We start from the raw sequence: 18,526 nt of genomic DNA, 5'->3' as shown, positions 1-18,526 counted from the left end.
GTATTCGTGGAATGGAAAATGGTTGGCCATTCCCACTTAAGTAACCCCTCAGCTACATGGGCTTCTGGTGAATGCTGAACAGTTTGGAAAGGTAGCTTGGACATACCATTGTTCCAGTCTGAACAATACCTGGGCAATGAACAATGAAGCATTTAGGAGGGTTGGGATTTTAACTTGTGACCTCCACCAGGGTGTGGAGTTATACACGGGTGGTGTTGGGGCCTCCCGGGGGGGAACGGCCAGAGACAATAGTGAACACCCCATTTTCTTACAGATTATGTTTATCCTTCCTCCTTGGGAGCCCATAACTATGCTTCACCTCCCAGACAGCGAAAGAGTTCCCTCTGTCGCTCATGGGGACGATGTTGTACCGGGTTGGTGAAACGGCATTGCCCTGGCAGAATCATAGCACTAATTTGCTTTAGAAATCTTATTGGTATAAAAGGATGGGGATAAGTGATGGAGACTTGCGGATACAACTTCCTTCTAGTTGTATTAAAGTGGGTACCATTTCACCACGCCTCTGTGTAGGTATAATTTATAAACTATGTAATAACTTTGTTCTAACCTGTAGTGTGCCTTCCCACCTGGTGGGCTTCACACCATTACTGGAGAGTGTTGTCAGCCATAGGAATGGGAGGGGGTAGATTTTCCTATGAACGCAGTGGCTCAAGAGGCTGAACAGCTGCAGAATGCACTACTGGGGGCACGACTCAGGTGCGTTGAGCTCAATGGGATCTTCTTCAGGAAGTATGTAACAACAAACTCATAAATGAGCAGAGCTACAACAATTACCTCCCCTCCCACAGTTAGTCATTCCAACCTTCAGGTAGGGGATGTACCCAAGATAATAACTGGTGCCACAGGTGCACTGACGGTTACCACTTTGCCAGTCAACTATTCTGTTTCTTTTACTCAGAGACCAGGATTTCACTTGCTCTGGGGTGGCGGGTTTCTTCTAATATGGATACTGCGGCTGGACTATGTGAAGGTCATCTGAGCGCATTTCTGGGGTATGCTCTTCAGGGTCAGGCCACTTCTTTAGATCTTCAGGAGCAAGTTCATTAATATCTAGGTAATAAGGATAGTAGACACACCCTAACCAAGAAACGCAATAAGGCATTAGTAAGAAGAATACAGTTATAACAGTATACCACTTTATGGTGCTAGCTGATTCAGACAGGTGATAGAACAGGACTCGTCTTTGTGGCAGGCTTAATTAGGAATGACTATGGCCACATAAGTGGACAGGTCCAATCTGTAGGAATAAGACAACAAGGAGCTTGGCTCCCGTTAAATTAACCTGACTTAAATACCCACCATGTATAATGCATACCTTTTGCCAATAGTGTCCCCTCCTATTTATCTCCCTGAGGATGCTTTACTACTACTCGATCTCCTGCTTGAAGCTTTCCCGGGTCACCACCCCTAGGTCACTTTACTGCTGGATCACAGGGACCACCCAATCCAAAGGCCTGTTGCATGGGGCTAGCTCCCGAACAAGGTCAGTTATTAGCCCAATTGATAGCTTGATCCAGGTGCAAGTCCCAGTCCTTAAGAGCTGGGCCAGCAGCCAGCCGCAAACTGTATTTGAGGATACCACTGGCTTGCTCTATCAATCTGTTAGATTGCGGATGGTATGGGATGTGATATGTCTATAACATGCCATGTTTCACGCTCTAGTCATACACAAGATGATTGCGGAAGTGAGGGCCATTATCACTCTAGTTCTATGGGTGATGGATACACAGTTGGCAGTTTCCAGTGCCGCGCAAGTGTCCTGGGCAGTAGCTCTTGCTGAGGCGCGGGCTAGCGTTATTCCCGTGATAACTTCTACGGCTACAAACACATACTGTCGCTTCCGGGAAGTTCAAGGGAGGGGGCCTATGAAATCACATTGGCACGCTGTCCTCTTAGTACATTAAGTCCCAGTAAGCTTGGTCCCCCTTTAAGTATTACTGCTACTGCTGTTACCTTAGAGCCATTAGGTAGCACGAAGGTCGCTTGGACAAGATGTCCAGATCGTCTAGTGTCTCCGACCATGATTCCATGGAATCTAAAATGCAGATCTGGGCACCTGTGTCCAATAGCATATTGATTGACTTCTCACTTTTACTTAATTGAATTTGTACAGGTATCTGAATTAAGGGGCCAATATTAACTTTAGATACTGGTCCCCAGCCCAATACCGCCCCCATGATATCCCCTTTCCTTGGGGGTCAGGCTGGCCGGACTTCCTAGGCCACACGATCAGGGGAGGTAAAGGCTGGTGGCCCCACATGTGCCTGGGAAAATGTTGACAGTTCCGCCCTCAGGCAGAGAATCCCTCTGGTGACACTGCTGGCAGCACAGAAGGCTCTGCTTTCGGGCTTGCCCCTTCGCTGCTGTGTTTAGCCCACAGCCCTTGCAGGACATTGGTGGGCAGTCCATCGATTTGCACCTTATTGAAACCGGCAGCTAACAAGTCTTTCCACATTCTTGCTCGCGAAGTCTTGGGCTGGCCTTCCCCGGCTTTTTCCAACAATTCGGGGGGGTCAGGGGGTTTGTCTTTCTCTGAGGCCACCACCATGGCCTTGGTGGTTTTTGTCAGCTTGGCAAGCCCTGGCTTCTGCAAAATGGGTAGAAGCTGCACTAATTGCCGAATAGCATTTCTTACCGGGTGATTCACCGCCTCTGGCTCCAAGGCCAACAGGGCTGAGGTGCACTCTGTTGTTGCTTGTCAGCAAAACCTCCTCCACAACGGTGCTGTCATGACTTCTGCATCTGGCGTGCGAGTCCAAACTCTTGCACGAATGATTTCAGTTAGTGCTAACTGATACAAGCAGTGGACAGCCTCTTCTTCTTCCGTATTACCATAACAGGCGGTGGTCACCTGTAGTGCAGCAGAAAGCAAAGTAACATTTTCATCACCTGCAAACTGATTTAACTGGAGCTCGGGGCACAGGACGAGTTGGGCCGCCTCAGTGATATTGCAGAGGCCCCTTCACTATACATTCGAACTAGCCAATCTATCACTGGCTCTCCTGGCTTGGACTTATGCTGCTTCTGTATATCTCGAGTCTCCACATGGGTAAAGGAGCGCAGTTCTGTTCAGGGATTCCCCACTTGTGGCCCTGAGCGAGTCACCACTACGAGGAATGTCTGGCTGAGCTCCTCTCTCTGGGCAGGGACATATGGAGGCAGTTCGGCACCAGGCTCATCATCAATCTTCTTCCCTTCATCCATCCCTCCCCGTGATTTTCCCGGAGCTCAGCTTCCAGTTTCTCGCCATGGAGGTACTGTCACACCTTCTCGAAGGGGGGCTCCACAGCCTGCATTAACTGCGCCCTCTTCTGGAGGGAAGCAACCACGCACGTGATCATAATTTTTCCTTCCCTCCATTCTAATGTCTCCAAGTGACTCTGGGCAGCTGGCGCAGCCTCACATGTCACACTGTTGGAATCCTTCATGTCCTCCAACTCCTTACTCAGCCGGGTGACCTTTTCCCGGAGCTGGGCATTCTTTTTGGCCCCTAACTGTAGGCAGGTGGCCAGCAGCCATGACAGGCACCCCTTCTTGGGCTTGCCCCAGGCAGCAGCGGCAAACCTAGCCCAGTGATTGGGTACGGTTCCCGGGTCACTCAAGGCAGGCCTCAACCTATCCTTATCCCACCCGGGATTCTCCTTCCTTGTCACTTCCTTAAGCAAAGCCACCAACAGGGCCCACCCAACTCCCTCCATTCTGACCTTTCTTTTCGGACCAGAGGCTCTCAATCCTGTTTGTGACACCAATTTATGTCCCAGTTGCCAGCAGAAGGGTTCAGGATTGAGACAGTGGTTGGGAGTAAAAGGTAAGAAAGGTTTACTGACTTAACAAACACACAACTATGCATAGTATAACAAGACAACAATGACAGACAATAACAATTCACATCGGCAACTTATTGGCAGTCCCCTCTGATGCCTGATGTACGACAAGTTCCTCTTCTATAAAGCTCAGCGAAGTCGGGCATCCTCGATCTGCACTGTCCGAGGGGTACTGGGAAGGACTCTGGTATTCAGTCCTTGGGCTCCTCGAGATCCACTGGCCCACCAAATCCAGGTCAGCAGCTAATTTCTAAATTAGTAGCTTCTCTTACAATGCTGCGTCTTTCTTCTGATAATGTCTGGATGTGCTAACCAATTTATAACTTCAGATCTACGCTGTTGACTCTCAGCCACTCACAAACTTTCCTTATGACTGACCAATAGCAGTACAAGCCTTTGCATTTGTCTGATAAGGTTAATTTTAACTGTGCCACTACATACAAGGCCTCACTACTTTCAAGGCCTCACTAATCTTTTACTTTAACTAAACTCATAGTGGCAACATGCAGCTCCATACATAAACAAACAACAAGAAACACCTGGTCTAATCCTCACAGAGTGTTCAGCAAGCACCTTAGACACAAATTTCCCCTGCAGCTCTTTCCAAGTCCCCTACCCCTGATTAGGGAGCCAGGGCCAGGAGCTCTCTGTTCCTGGGGCAGGGGGACATTGTCCCCACCCCTGCATCAGGCAGCCCTAGGGGGCAGGGTGTAATGTCCCAACCACAGCCAGGAGACAGCTGTATTCTGGCCCAGTGCTCCCTGCCAGCCCCTGGGCTAGCACTCAAGGGGAGCTTAGCGCTCCCCTTGGTGGCAGCAGGGGCCCATTGCAGGGCCCCAGGAAGCAGGAGCAGTTTGCTGCCATTATCTGCTCCCACTTTCCTGAATGTGTAGACGCTTGCCCTGGAGCGTTTACTCGTGAATAGCTTACTCACAAGTAAACTGATCCCAGATCAGTGCATGCGTAGACACGCCCACAGTGCATGATCTGGATTACTGCTAAGCATGTACAGTAGGCAAAAAGTAGGAGCCTCTGCATCTTTTTTGTAATAAAGTGATGGAGCTTAATGATCCAGGTACCTAAATACTAGGGCTGTGCGAAATTTTGCTGGCTGTTTCGTTTCGACAGTTTCAGCTCATTTTGAGCTTGAAACAGCTAAATTGAAACTAAACGAAAGGCTTCAAAAGAGCCTTGAAACGAAACAAGGGCAGCCAAAATGTTTTGAAAGTTTCAGAATGTTTCAAGTTTCAAAGCTGGGCTTGCTTGCAGCTAAGGAGAAACTAAGGAGAGGGAGGGAGAAGAGTGGGGGAAGGGCTGCTCTCACATTGACTCTGTAGCTGACCTTCCCTGAGGTCCCTTCTAATCCCAGTGCTCTGGGGGAGGGATGGAAAAACTGCATAAAAGGCATTGTTTGAACTGAGCTTTCTCTGTGCCTTCACACTTACAAGTGACACGAGTTTTGCTCTGAAAAGTTTGATGTGTAGTTTCCAAGAAACCCCTGCACCTATCTCCTTGAAACCTGGCAGGCTTTACAGCCTCAGAAGGGGCTACCATGCCTACAGTTTTCACCCCACTGCACCTTAACACACACAGTCATATGTCACAAGTTTTGCTTGTCAGTAGCCTGAGGTGCAGTTTCTCAGAAACCCCTGCACCTATCTCCTTGAAACCTGGCAGGCTTCATGGCCTCAGCAGGGGCTAGCATTTCTGCTGTTTTCACCCTGCTGTGCCTTAACATATGTGACATGAGTTTTGCTTTCAAGACTTTGAGGTTCCATTTCCCAGAAACCCCTACATGTATCTCCTTGTAACATGGCAGGCTCCATGGCCTCAGAAGAGGCTACCGTCTCTGCAAGTTTCATCTGAATCAGGCAAGAAATGACAAAGGTATAGGCAGTTTTGTGTTTCCCCATTATAGCCTATGGGCAAAACATCATTGAAACAGCAAAACCTTTTCAACGAAACAAAACAGAACAGTGCTTTTGAAACAAAACAAAACTTGAAACAAAGCACTGTCCTGTGGAAACAGAAGTCAAAATGAAACGGTGCTGTTTTGCAGAGCCCTAAATACCACCTGTATCCTGTCTAGTCACCTATGAGAATGATGGAGAGCTGGCCCTATGTGTTTACTCAAGTTCACACGAGAAGTCTATAGCAAAGGAGGGCGCTGCACCCAGTTGTTCCTCAGTCCTGTGCTAATGTCAATAACTAGCAGAATCCCTTGTTTCTCTGGAGCAGCCTTTCTCTCATCCATCCTTTTCCATCTTTTCCTCAGAAAGGCTATAGAGCAGTATGATGTTTGGCATGTAAAGACGGAGCAAAAGAGGAGTGCTAGGAAAGAGCAGCAAAGAGGATCTTAGGGAACGCCAGCCTGAAAACCATGAATCTCTTACAGAGTTCAGAAGCGATGAACCCCTTTAAAAACTGATAAGCTTTTGTGTGCATGTCTACACTGTATGCCAGCTCTCCCAGAAAGGGCCTCAAATACATCCTGCCTCACAGTTACTGCTCACATGCACCAAATGCAGAAATATGGCAGTGAATTTGCTCTGGGACACCCTCTCTGGTCATTCTTATGCACACTGAAGACAGAAGTCTCCAAAGCTGCGGAAAGCCTCGCCTGAGCAGCTTTGGAATATGGGAATGGGAATGGGAAGGAGGCAAATTCAAAAACAGCTCCCTGCCAGTGCAGTGGTGATACACTATAGATATAGCCTTTCTTTCTTTCCACCACTGGATCTTCTCTTTTTTGGACCAATTCCTGACACTCAGGCAAAACTCCAATTAATTTTAATGACCAAGTTGTCTAAGGACTGAATCGGGTTCTGGGAATTTGACCCCGATATTCTCTCTACCTTTTATATCTTTTTATCCCTTTTCCTTTTATAAAACAACAGTGTCCTGTGTTTCAGCACCATGAAGTTTATTGTCTTATTTGCCAATGATAAGGCAGATTTGCTTTGGCCCCTGTCCATGTCCTAAGGATGATCTCATTCCAATACATTTTGTGTTTCATGTCTTGTTATTAATTTTTTTTCCTCTAGTAAAAGTTACTTAGTGCTTTGTGCTTCTCCTTAGCAGAAATTACTAATCATATTATCTTCCAGCACTGTGTCCCAGAAGACTTCTACTTTAGAATGAAAGATATTGTTATTATGTAGGCACTGTGGTCCCATGAAGTTGCCTTAAGCTGTTGTATAAACCTGGGGGTAATTTAATAAATGGTTATAGATTTTCCATCTCAAGGGTTTAACTCCCCTATGGGTTGTTATAACCTGCAGTATTTATTACAAGAAGCTCTTAGACCAGCAGTGGTGTTCCGTCATTAAAATGCATTGCAGCCAGTGATGTGGTTGTAACAAAACAGCAAGAAACAAAATGTTCCAACATAGGGGCCTGGAATTCAGCACCCAAATCCTTAAGTAGACACCTAACTAAGCACCTATATAGTTAGGTCTGTAGAGAAATCAAGACTACTTGTCTCGACACCTGCATATGGATCTAGGTGCATAATTTTGAAGAAACCCGATTTGCCAATATTGGGCTGTATTTAGGTAACGCTCATTCCTGTTTGTACAGCCTTTGTACCTCAAATCCCACAGAAATCCTTTGACTTGGTAGCTCATGGGCTTTATGCTGGTCCCCTGCACAGGATCAAGTTTCACCCTCTGACAGTTTCACTCTAGGGCTAGGGACAGACATTATACATAAACTAGTTTAAGTGATCAGAAACTGGTTTAAACCTGTAACAGAAGAGATGTTCAGTGCACATAAACCAGTTTGAAAATGGATTAAACCAGTTTGAGATAAGCCTGGTTGAATGTAGTATCAGACTTAACTCATTGGGGTCAAACTGGTTGATGCAATGTTTGTCCTAGACCCCTTCCTGGTTTAACTTAAACCAGTATCTCCCGACATTCCAGATGCTTTGCAGCCCTGGACAGGGCTCTCTACTCCAGAACAGGGCTGGCCCTGCCCCTCTGCTTCCTGGCTGGAGTTCCGGCACAGACTGCAGGAACAGCAGCATCTGACTGGCTTCCCCTGTCCCACCCCACCCCCACCTCTCCCTGCTCAAGCATGGATTCCCTCACTCCTCTCTCCCACAGCATGGACCGTAGCCAGGATGTGCTATGGTAGCTAATGTTGAGAGGTGTCTGTGTAAGGCAGACAGGACAGTGTCTTTAGGGCTTTTTCAAGCTAATCAACAGGTCAGGTCAGCTGGTAACGTCCCTCCAGTCCTTCCTTGGAGAAAGCTATTTAAAAAGAGCTTGAACTAATGAGAGAGGCTTTTGTTTTCTTGATGCGGTGCTAAACGCTGTGTTATCAGCTGTCTGCTGGCTCCCTTTCTGGTCAGAAACAGCAAGGGGGGAACCCCTCCCTAATCAGAGCATCCTGCTAGGGCCTGGCCACATCCCCCCCACCCTCAGCTCAGCACTGAGGAAGGGAAGGGAGGGCTTCTCTAGTGCCCCCCCCCCCCCAGCTTCTAGCATGAGCCACTGCAGGCATGTGCCTGCATTTCTTCAGTCCAGAGGGAATGTCTTTGTATTTACAAACTGGTTTGGCCTAGCCAGGTTAGACTAACTTGCAAAGATTGAATCAATTCAGGCTCAGGCTTTGTGAATGTCTGTTCCTAGCCTGGGTGAACAGAAGATAAAGTCAACCAAAAGGACTGAGGCTGGGCAAAAAGTGAAAGGAAGTTTTCACTGTCACATGCAGGATGTCTGAGCTGCATCTCAGTTCAGACGGATTCATGCCTCCTTTTATTGCAGGCTGAATGACAGTAGAGATTAACCCACCTGTAGTGCTGTGCAGATGTAGCTACACTGTCCAGGGCACTTGAGGACACAGAGTTGGGAAGTTTATCACGTAAACATAAGTCATATTGCTTTTAAAAATGGAAATTGGGCTCCTAAATCACTTGGGTACTTTTGAGAATTTTAAAAGCTCTTAACCAGGTTCCAATAGGTATATCCGGTATATCAGTTACTGAACAATTCCAAATAACAACAATGTTCTTGAAAACGAATGATCTAGTCCCAAGTATTTTATAATCAGAGGGGGAAAACCTGAATAAATAGTTCTGTGGCATTTCTAGTGGGCGCTGTGAGTATCATACCGCCCCCCCTTTACCGGAGTACCCCTCAACTCACCTGCCACAATTTGTTGTTACTGAGTGAAAAGAGAGGTTCAGTGGTGCTCCTTTTCTCGGGTGTCCCAGTGACAGTGGTACTCACATTCGTGCCACGCTGTTCCTCAGGGCTCCACCTCCCCTACACCCCATCCGCTCGCCAACTGCTTGGGTGTTGCTCTCGTTGTTCCGCCATTCCCTGTAAGCCCCTTTACTAAGGGGTCAGGCATCAGCTTTGGCACCGTCCAGTTGCCTGGATGTTAAGGCATCTGGAGCCTCAGACCCTGGTGCCAGAGGGCTGGGCTCCCGTCATCTGGTGTCCTCTGTCCAAGGGAGAGGGACGCTTCTATAAGCTTTGAAATTCAGGCAGCTGGGGATTGACCATCTCCAGCCTGGTGCAGGACACTGCTCCCCCTGCCTTAGGTGCGGGCGCAGCGCCTGCAGCGATGCTCCTGCCAGCCTCCAGACTCACCACCTGCCTGGCGTGCTCCCCGCTGGCTCTCTCCCTCTCTCGCCCCCTCTGCCGGCTTCCAGTGGGATTTTTAAACTTCTCGCAGCAGCGTCCTTAGCCACCGCCATTAGCTCCACACTGCCCCACCTCGGGAGCAGCTGTTTAAAGAGCTGGCTTAATGCCGGCTCGTGCAGCCACGGCTCCAGTTCCAGCTCCGGACGCACCCCTAAAGGTAAATTCTGTAGGGTGTGGGGGGGAGTGTTTGTTTACTGTGGGGGCTCTCGGGGTTACCCCCAGCCCCCTTAGCACCTGTGGGGGCTTCTAGCCGCCACAAGTTCCCAATGGCTGGCTGGACCAGCCTTAACCACTATGTAGCTTGTATATTTTGTAAGTTCATGTAGTTAAAAAGGGCTGTCTTACTACGATTCAATGTGAGGGACTGTTGTGTGAAGAGGTTGAGTTTAAGATGCACATGTCACATCTTTAACATCATGATGCCATCTGTACTGTGCTAAGGTTGCAGATACAGTCAGATCAGGGTCTGTGGATCTGATAAGACCAAATCTTAGTGTCCAAATCATTTCCAACGGTTGGTGTTACATCTGCCCCTGGCTAACACTGATCAGTAATTAGGTTGTAAAGCTTCAGCTGGGAGCTGTTGCCTTGATGTTTCTTGTTCTCAGAAGCCTGTTCTATGCTAGAACTATCTGTCTGTGGTTTCCCATTGTAGCTACTGCAATCGTATCTTAATAGTGGTTCTCTTTAATAGAAACAAGGCTCTGTGAACTGCCAGTCTTTTACTGCCAACCTGTCTATGCCTGCTCTTAGGAGACTTAGTCAACATGGTTGGAAGGCATCGGCAGTAGCCTGTGTATAGTAAAGTTCAGACCATTGCAATTGTAGAGGGAATGGTCTCTTTGCTAGCTGTGGTATGAAATTTTAGGGATAAAAGAGTAGTCTAGATCCAGCCACAGATACCTACAGGAAATAATTTTCATGGTTTTAATGCCAGGGGCCTTCAGGTTGAGAAAAGTCACAGCAATAGTGTATTGCTAATTGGATCTAATTATAAACAGGCTGCTCTGCAATGCCACTAAAATCCTGAGAAGTGCTTATCCTTAACAGAGAGAGATGTAGCTGCAATGCAGCTGCATGACTTGGGTAACTGAGTGTTCATATGTCACGTGGGATGTCAAGGTTATTGGATTGTGACCTTCAAGGAGTGGCTGTTGCTCCTATATTTGTGCATGCATACCCTGCTTGCATGATTGTTTTTATTCCACAGAAAATGCTTTGCTGCTTCGTTTTCCGAAGTAGCTGTTTGTAGTGAGGCAAGAGGATCACATTTTTAACATGCCTTTCCCCCACTTTTTCAACGTTTTTACTGTCCATCAGTAAGTCAGTGTCTTTCCCTTTTAATTCCTCACTGCAATCAAATGCAGTACAGTTAACATTTTTCACACCATATTTGCACTCTTGAGGTGCAGAATGAGTTGCCTCCTCTTTGCAGCCTTAAGTACTTGGATGTGCTGCCTCCGTCACTCAGTTTCATCAGAATATGCACTGGGATGCACATGACCTACCTACAGACAAGCTCACCCCTCCAGGTGCCCCTTCTTGGAAAGGACTGTGCTGGAGAAAATGGATTGAAGGGGCATTTAGATCAGGGTGCTCTGCCTCCAGTGTAAACACTTTCAGGACCTGGTCATGCTTAAGTCCAGCTTTGCTTTTCAGGTTCAGCCCTGCAGGACATAAGTCTCTCATTGAGCTTGAACCAACAACTGAGCAAGAAGCCCAGGCAGAGCCGCAGCCAGCTCCTGAACATGCTGGCAACTTTGTGAGGTTTGTACAGTAAGCACCAGCCTCAAGAGTATAAAGGAGACTGAATGCTCAGGGAGGGCTCTGCTGTACTACAGCAGTGATTTCAACTGTCTTTCTAGGAACAAGGTCAGGGCTGAGGATGTGGGTGAGGCAGTCAGCCTTTCTTAACATATAGATGGTGCAAGTGGTAGATGCCTATGGCAGCACAGTCCCTCTTCCCTTTAGTGGGGCTGTGGGATGAGTGCATTTTTGGGAGACTTGGCAAAAAAAACAAAGCTCCCCCTGCTACTTACTTTGTTTTCTCATGCTTAACTGGAAATTCCAGAGATACAGGTATGAAGAAGCACCCTAACAGTGCAAATGAAGAAGAGATGTCTCCCAGAGAGCCAGCGAATAGGACAGCTTCCACAGAAATAAAGGTAGCCATTTCTCTACATGTTTTTCATGGATCCTTCATATTCTTCACTTGCTTGTTTCAAAAGTACTCAGTATTGTTATAGCTGTGTGACTCCTCAGAAGTCAGTGGTAAAACTTCCATTTGACTATTATACCAATGAAGTGCACTTTTGAAAATCCTACTTCTCTTGCCCACTAACCAAGTTTCTGTACATGAAGGTAGAGATATATCTATGTAATACCTTTCAAAGCAGTTACAGCCCCTTTCCCTGGTTTACATGTAGCTTCTACCTTCCCAGTCCTTTCCAAAGCAATCCATACCAAACATGAACCTACAAGTGTCACTCCACTGCAGAAACTTGGCTAGAATTGCCTGCTTATATACCTAATACCTTTTCCACCCATGCCATTATCCATCTAGAGTAGTGATGTACAAACAGCCAGCAGGTTCATTTATAGATTGACACTTTGCCAATAGTTACAAACACTGTCACTTACTACATTCTTACAGTTAGCTCTTCAAAATTTTTTCCCTAGTTCTCTGACCTTTGCTGTTCAAAGTGCTTCTTTAGACATTGATTTTATTGTTTGAGAAAATTGTTTCCTTGCTCTATATACCCTTAAAAAGTGAATGTCAGGACCTGAAGAAGAATGCACTACCTTGAAAGCTTGTCTAAGTTTATTCCAACCATGCAATTGGTCCAATAAAAGATTTCACCCACAGACATCTTTGCCTCTTACATAAGAATGTTTTCCTTTTGGAAAAATGATGCTCTGTGGCTGCAGAGATATTACTCCCAAGTTTGCAAATACAGTCCTGCAGTGCATAAACTGCTGCCTGCTTCATTATGCTGGTTGCACACATAAACCAGGTAAATGCATATGTAAAAGTGTAAGTAGGAACCTAACTGACCCTCTTGATTAACCCAGACATTCCTAGGTGTGTTCATGCATATACTTCCCTGTATCTGTGCTTGAGGCCTTTGCCTGTTGATATGGCAGCCTTGTGTGTGTGTAACATCAATATGGAGATTGTGTTCAAAGAAAACCCAACATGAAGTAGAATAGTTTTAGTCACTGTTGTCAAAAGAAAGGGGCAGGTTCATGATTAGGAGTGGTGGTTTGCTGTCTATAGCTTGTGCTGCTTCTTCCCCAGTTGTTAACTTGTGGTGTCAAAGAGTTAGACGGTGTTTCTCTGACTCGGAGTCCAGTGGAGCTCGATGAATCACTGTGTTTGGAGGAACCAGAGGAACTGCTCACCACTGGAGTGGAAGAAGTAAGGAAAGATTTAAAACTGTTCTCTCACTTTTTTTTGTGTGTCACTTATGACTTTAAACCAGCAGTGGGAGTCATACCCAGGAGTTATACCCTGTCATACACAGCAGCCATACAAACTGTGCTTGGTCACATGCTTTATGATGCTTATCTTTGTAATAACCCATGTTAACTGGTACTAAGCTCCTCAAAGTCTTTATAACACCTGCTGAATTGCACTTTTCCTAGTATTATGTAACTTAAAGCAACAAAGTAATCTCAGATATGGAGTTTTCTAAGGATTTATTATTTGAGATGCAATATAGAGTCACTGGGACAGGTCCTCAACTGGTATAAAAACTTATAAGAATGTTGGCTTCAATGGAGCTCTGACAGTTCTGAAGGGTCATTGCAATCATAGGGTGAGACCTCTTTTATAGTACATAACTAGAATTTTTATGAATTAATTTCTGAATCAAGCCTTTATCTTATGGCTGAACTTGAGCAGACACTGAGCCTTTAAAAGAATCTAAGTGGTGAAGAATCCATTGCATGCTTGTAAAAACTGCTAATAATTTTCATGTTGTTTCTAGCATCAATTATTTAGCTTCCCCCTCCAACTGTTGAACCCAACTTACTCCATTTCATTGAGCTGAGTTATTTTCTTCCATTCAGTATATATTTTCAGTAAGAGTTTTGCCTGAGTAAAGTGTAAGGGTGCCAGTGTTTATCCCTTTTTTTATTAATTGACTGTTAAATTATACCAATTGCTACAGTGACTATTATGTTGTCACTTCAATAGAGAATACCACACAGAACAAGAATAAAATAAAAAATATTAGGAATAATCAGAATTGAATCCATTCATCTTGTACTGGTCTCCCAGGACTTTCTCTCCTTCTCTTATGGCCTTTAATGGTAGTGAATTCCAAAGATGAAGACTTTCAGAATAGAAGTCCCACTCCGAGATCTCCCAGCTAACACTAATGCAATTGTTGTGTTCAGGGAGACTATTCTTTCCATGATTCCCTTCAACGAAAGATCAGGGAGGATGTAGGCTAGAGATCAGAAAGGTGTCTGATACACCTTCCATTGGAAATGTAGATGCCCCCAGTACTGCTTGACTCTTGCTCCAAACAAATGTCATGCAGGTTAGAATGATGTGTCATAGAAAGGCAAAAGTGAAAGATGAAGGCCTTTGAAAGCTGCTCTCTGGTGATTTTTGCATTTTGAAATGTTTAACTGCATCCTGTCTCCTTACATCTCTCCTGCCAGGTGTTTGACATCTTACCTCTCTATGGAATTCTCCAACCAAATGACATCCAGCAGGTATCATTCAGCTTTTATGGCCATGCTGATATTGCTGCCCATGCGACAGCACTGTGTGAGGTGGAAGGAGGCCCTACCTACGAGATCAAGCTGAGCGGAGAGGCTTCCCTTGTCCGTTACATGTTCGACATAAAGGAGATTAACTACGGGATGCAGGTACACATCACCTTCACCATGAGAAGGACTGGGCTTTGAAGCATCACCTTCCAGGCAGATAGCCTGGAGCTGTGCCACCTGTGGACCATGTACATGCATAACCCTATCCAATAGGCTTCCACTATGTCTGGGCACTACTGTGCCCACCCTTCCTTGCTGCTGCTTGTAGTTAAAACAGTTCCATTGATTAATTCCAGCAGAATGTGTGAAGGTCAAACAGTTTCATTCAGCAATCAATATGGTGTTGCCATCCTGGTAAAGTATGAAGCAGGATGAGTGCCATCTGTGTTGAAGGCGACACGAATGGTTGTCAACACGGAATGAAAAATAAACTTTCCGTGAAGCTATGTGGCCTGTCCAACTCACCCTGCCACACCCTACTGCCAATGGAGAGAACAGTGCTATTAAAAACACAATAGCCTCAAAGACTGAGAAATCTGAAGTTTTCCGCTATTTATCAACAACTGTCTATGACTACATGGAAAGAACAACATCAGAGAAGGAGTTTAGAGGCACGTGATATTCCTCTTGTATCTTTGGCAGAGCACATATTGATTGTCCTATGTCTTATAGGGCACAGGCATACAAACAATTTACCCTGCTGTAAAAGGGAGCAGGGATATACTGTACATCATTTGCTTTGTGGTAATTCCCTCTGTGCATGCTCTTACTTTGGGGGAAAATAGCTGAGCCCCTGATAGTAGCTCATAGGAAACAAATCTGGAAAATAAGCTTTGGTCTTGATTCTCCCCCTCCTCTGTCCTCTCCTCAGCTATTTGACCAAGTCCTTGAAGCAGAAATCATACTGAAGAACAGTGGGAAAGTTGGTTTTGACTTCACTGTGCTAAACACCAGCCAGGCCTCTGTGAACAACCCTCCCCCTGGAGTGCCTCTTGTCCTGCCTGCCGTGGTGAGTCTCTCTGACAAATGGGTGGAGTCCAGGCAGGATTTCAAAAATGTAATAGATTTTTAGGGTCAGAAGGGACCTGTAGATCATTGAGTCTGACCCCCTGCCCTGGGCAGGAAAGAATGCTGGGGTCAGATGACCCCAACCAGGTGCTTGTCCAGTCTCCTCTTAAAGACCCCCAAGGTAGGGGAGAGCCCCACCTCCCTTGGAAGCCCATTCTAGATTCTGGTCACCCTTACCATGAAGAAGTTCTTCCCGATGTCTAATCTAAAACTGCTCTCTGTCGGTTTGTGGCCATTGTTTCTACTTACCCCAAGGGGTGCTCTGGTAAACAGAGTTTCCTGTTCCTTGCTGTCCTGCCCCCACAGATGAATTTATAGATGGCCACAATATCACCTCTCAGCCTTCTCTTGCAGAAGCTGAAGAGGTCAAGGTCCCTCTTGACAAGAGTTGAAACCTAACCCAGAGGTCCGGCTCATTCTGGCAATAGAGCTTGTCAGTGGTTCCCTGAGGAAGCCTCCTCATGGACACACCAAGGGTGACTGCCAATGGGCAGCTGTGCCAGGGACTGGGGCTGTAATTGCTCCAAGGAGAGAGGAATGAAGCTTATTGCTGCTGAGAGCAAATGGACACACTCCTGAATAGATTCCCTTAATGGCTTCTGCACAGCAGGAGGCTCTATCATCAAATGGCCAGGAGCTACAGGCAGCTCAAATGCATGGGTTGCTCATTGAATCCTGACTACTGGAAGCTTTTTTCCATTTATGCTGAAACTGGGACTGGAGTGCACAGTTTCCTCTTCCTTCCCAGCACAGCCAGGGACATGCTCCTCAGCTTGTCCCAGCCAGTCTCAGGTCCTGCTCTGTAACGGAACAATAAGTACTCCTTCACCATCTGCTTATCCTTGAGTCCCCTCTTCACCACAGCTGAACAACCAGGCCACTGGAGGGCTCTTTCAGGATCTGACAGAAACACAAGCACACCACATAGCTGCAGATCAGAACTGTACTCATCTTATAGCATTCATTTTAAGTATAAGCCTTGTGTTTATTTCAGCTCAGAGGAAATGAAGGGACAAATAAGACTTAGCATGTCTCTGTTGCCTTGTTTCTTGCCTTCCTGCATTCTGATCACACTTCTCATTTAGCTTAGAGAGCCAAATCTGCATGCATCTGAGTATGCCTGTATTCCTGCTTCACCTGGCTTTGCCTGTAACTTTGATTGATTCCCCTTAGTCTGGGATCCTGATGAGTCATGCACAGAGTAGTCCCAGCAAGTGGGGCAGCTATTCTGTCAAGCAGTCCCTGTGCTAAGGGAAGCAATGTCACAGGGACCAGGAGGAAGTTAAGCCATGTGTAGCCCGGGTGTACGTGGGTTTGTACTCCCCTCTCCAATTGAGGGAATTATTGGCAGGGCAGTGTGCTGTGGAGGGACACAACAGCCCAATGGCCACCTCCATCCCCTAGAGAGTCAGGCCCAGTCAATCAATTAGTTAACTATATAAAAATTTATTCATAGATACTAGAGTCAGAAGGGACCTTAACAGATCACCAAGTCCAAACCCCTGCCTAGGCAGCAAAGAGTGCTGGGGACAGATGACCCCAGCCAGATGCCTATCCCGCCTTCTCTTAAAGACCCCCGAGGTAGGGGAGAGCACCACCTCCCTTGGAAGCCCATTCCAAATTTTGCCCACCCTTACCATGAAGAAGTCTTTCCTGATATCTAGCCTAAATCTGCAATCTGTCAGTTTGTGACCATTGTTCCTTGTTACCACAAGGCACCCTGGTGAACAGAGCAGCTCTGATCCCTTGCTGCATCCCCCTAATGAATTTGTAGGTGGCCACAAGATCACCTCTCAGCTTCCTCTTGCAGAGGCTGAAGAGGTGCAGGTCCCTCAGTCTCTCTTCATAGGGCTTGTCCTGTAAGCCCCTAACCATACAAGTGGCCCTCCTCTGGACCCTCTCGAGTCTATCAACATCCTTCTTGAAGTACGGCACCCAAAACTGGATGCAGTACTCCAACTGCGGTCTGACCAATGCTGCATAGAGGGGAAGTATCACCTCCTTGGTTCTATTTGTCATGCATCTGCTAATGCATGATAAAGTGCAGTTAGCTTTGCTGATGGTTTCTTCACGCTGATGATTCATGTTCATCTTGGAGTCCACTATAACTCCGAGATCCCTTTCCGCTTCTGTTGTTTTTATTACAACAAAACCATTAAAGGGTAATTAAATCAGACAGACACAGACACACAAACTTACAAAACAATAAACCCTACACAATATATACATAGACACCCAATTATTATTCAAAAATACAAGTGAACACTAGAACAACCCAGAACAAAGGATATTGACAGGGCAACCTTTTAACTCGTATTAATATACAAACTATTACTTCAACTTATTCACATAAAATATAAGGCAGTCTACAAATATAATAAGCAGTCCTTAGACTACCTGGGTGCCCTGTAGAGCAGGGGCCCCACTCCCAAGGTACCACTATAGGAAAGGAGGTAGAGGGGGAAGAAAAGAAGAGGGAGACCCCAAAGACTCCTATGCCCCCCTGTCACCCAGCAGCAGCCCACATGGTGCCCCTTCACAACCCTGGAGGTCCCTCTCCTGTGGGGACCCCCTCTCCAGGGTAACTTATTACTCCACAGTCCTGGAGGCTGCCTCCCGTCCTCCAGGTCAAGCTCTGCTCCTTCCCGGGCTTTCCTGCCACCCAGCTCTGCTGCCGCCAGCCCAGCTTAAGGCCACATGCACTGCTGCATGTCGCAGCACTTTGCCTTATGCTGGGGTTGGAGGCCTGGGCACCCTTGCGCAGCACAGGGCTCAGGCCGCTTCTGGACTTCCTGTGCTGCATTGCCTGTACTCATGACCTGGCCCTGAGCCAGGGGTTGCAGACGTGAGCCACCTTGAGTGACTCCCAGGGTCTGAGCCCCATGCCCCAATATGTGCACCGTGCCCTGGCCACTTGCCAGCGGTTGCAGACCCTCGAGCTGCACTGCGCACCGAATGGGGCTGAGGCACAGGTCCTGGTGAGTGAGTCTTTGGGGTTCTTCAGGGCAACTGGAAATGCCCACTGGGCAGCTATCCCAGCTTTTCTCTACCCCTTCTTCCTTCTTCTGCATTCCTCCGACACGTCTTCTCCCTCTTGTCCTGGGCATGCAGCTCCTTTTATCTGCATCAGAGGCTCTGCCCCCAAAGTCTTCTCGGACCTGCAGAGCCAGGCTATAA

General features: G+C 46.8%; 1 protein-coding gene across 1 annotated transcript in view; it reads left to right on the top strand.

Moving 5' to 3' along the window:
* The window catches only part of HYDIN (HYDIN, axonemal central pair apparatus protein), a 438,260-nt gene that overhangs the window by 299,189 nt on the left and 120,545 nt on the right, over positions 1 to 18,526 (top strand). Inside the window, 5 exon segments of the mRNA XM_025199799.1 lie at positions 11,159 to 11,266; positions 11,571 to 11,664; positions 12,798 to 12,917; positions 14,171 to 14,380; positions 15,153 to 15,290. Coding sequence (XP_025055584.1) covers positions 11,159 to 11,266; positions 11,571 to 11,664; positions 12,798 to 12,917; positions 14,171 to 14,380; positions 15,153 to 15,290 — 670 coding nt within the window.

This window comes from Alligator sinensis, unplaced genomic scaffold, assembly GCF_000455745.1.
Source record: "Alligator sinensis unplaced genomic scaffold, ASM45574v1 scaffold203_1, whole genome shotgun sequence".
NCBI classification, from domain to species: domain Eukaryota; kingdom Metazoa; phylum Chordata; order Crocodylia; family Alligatoridae; genus Alligator; species Alligator sinensis.
This window is presented reverse-complemented; position numbering and strand designations above follow the sequence as displayed.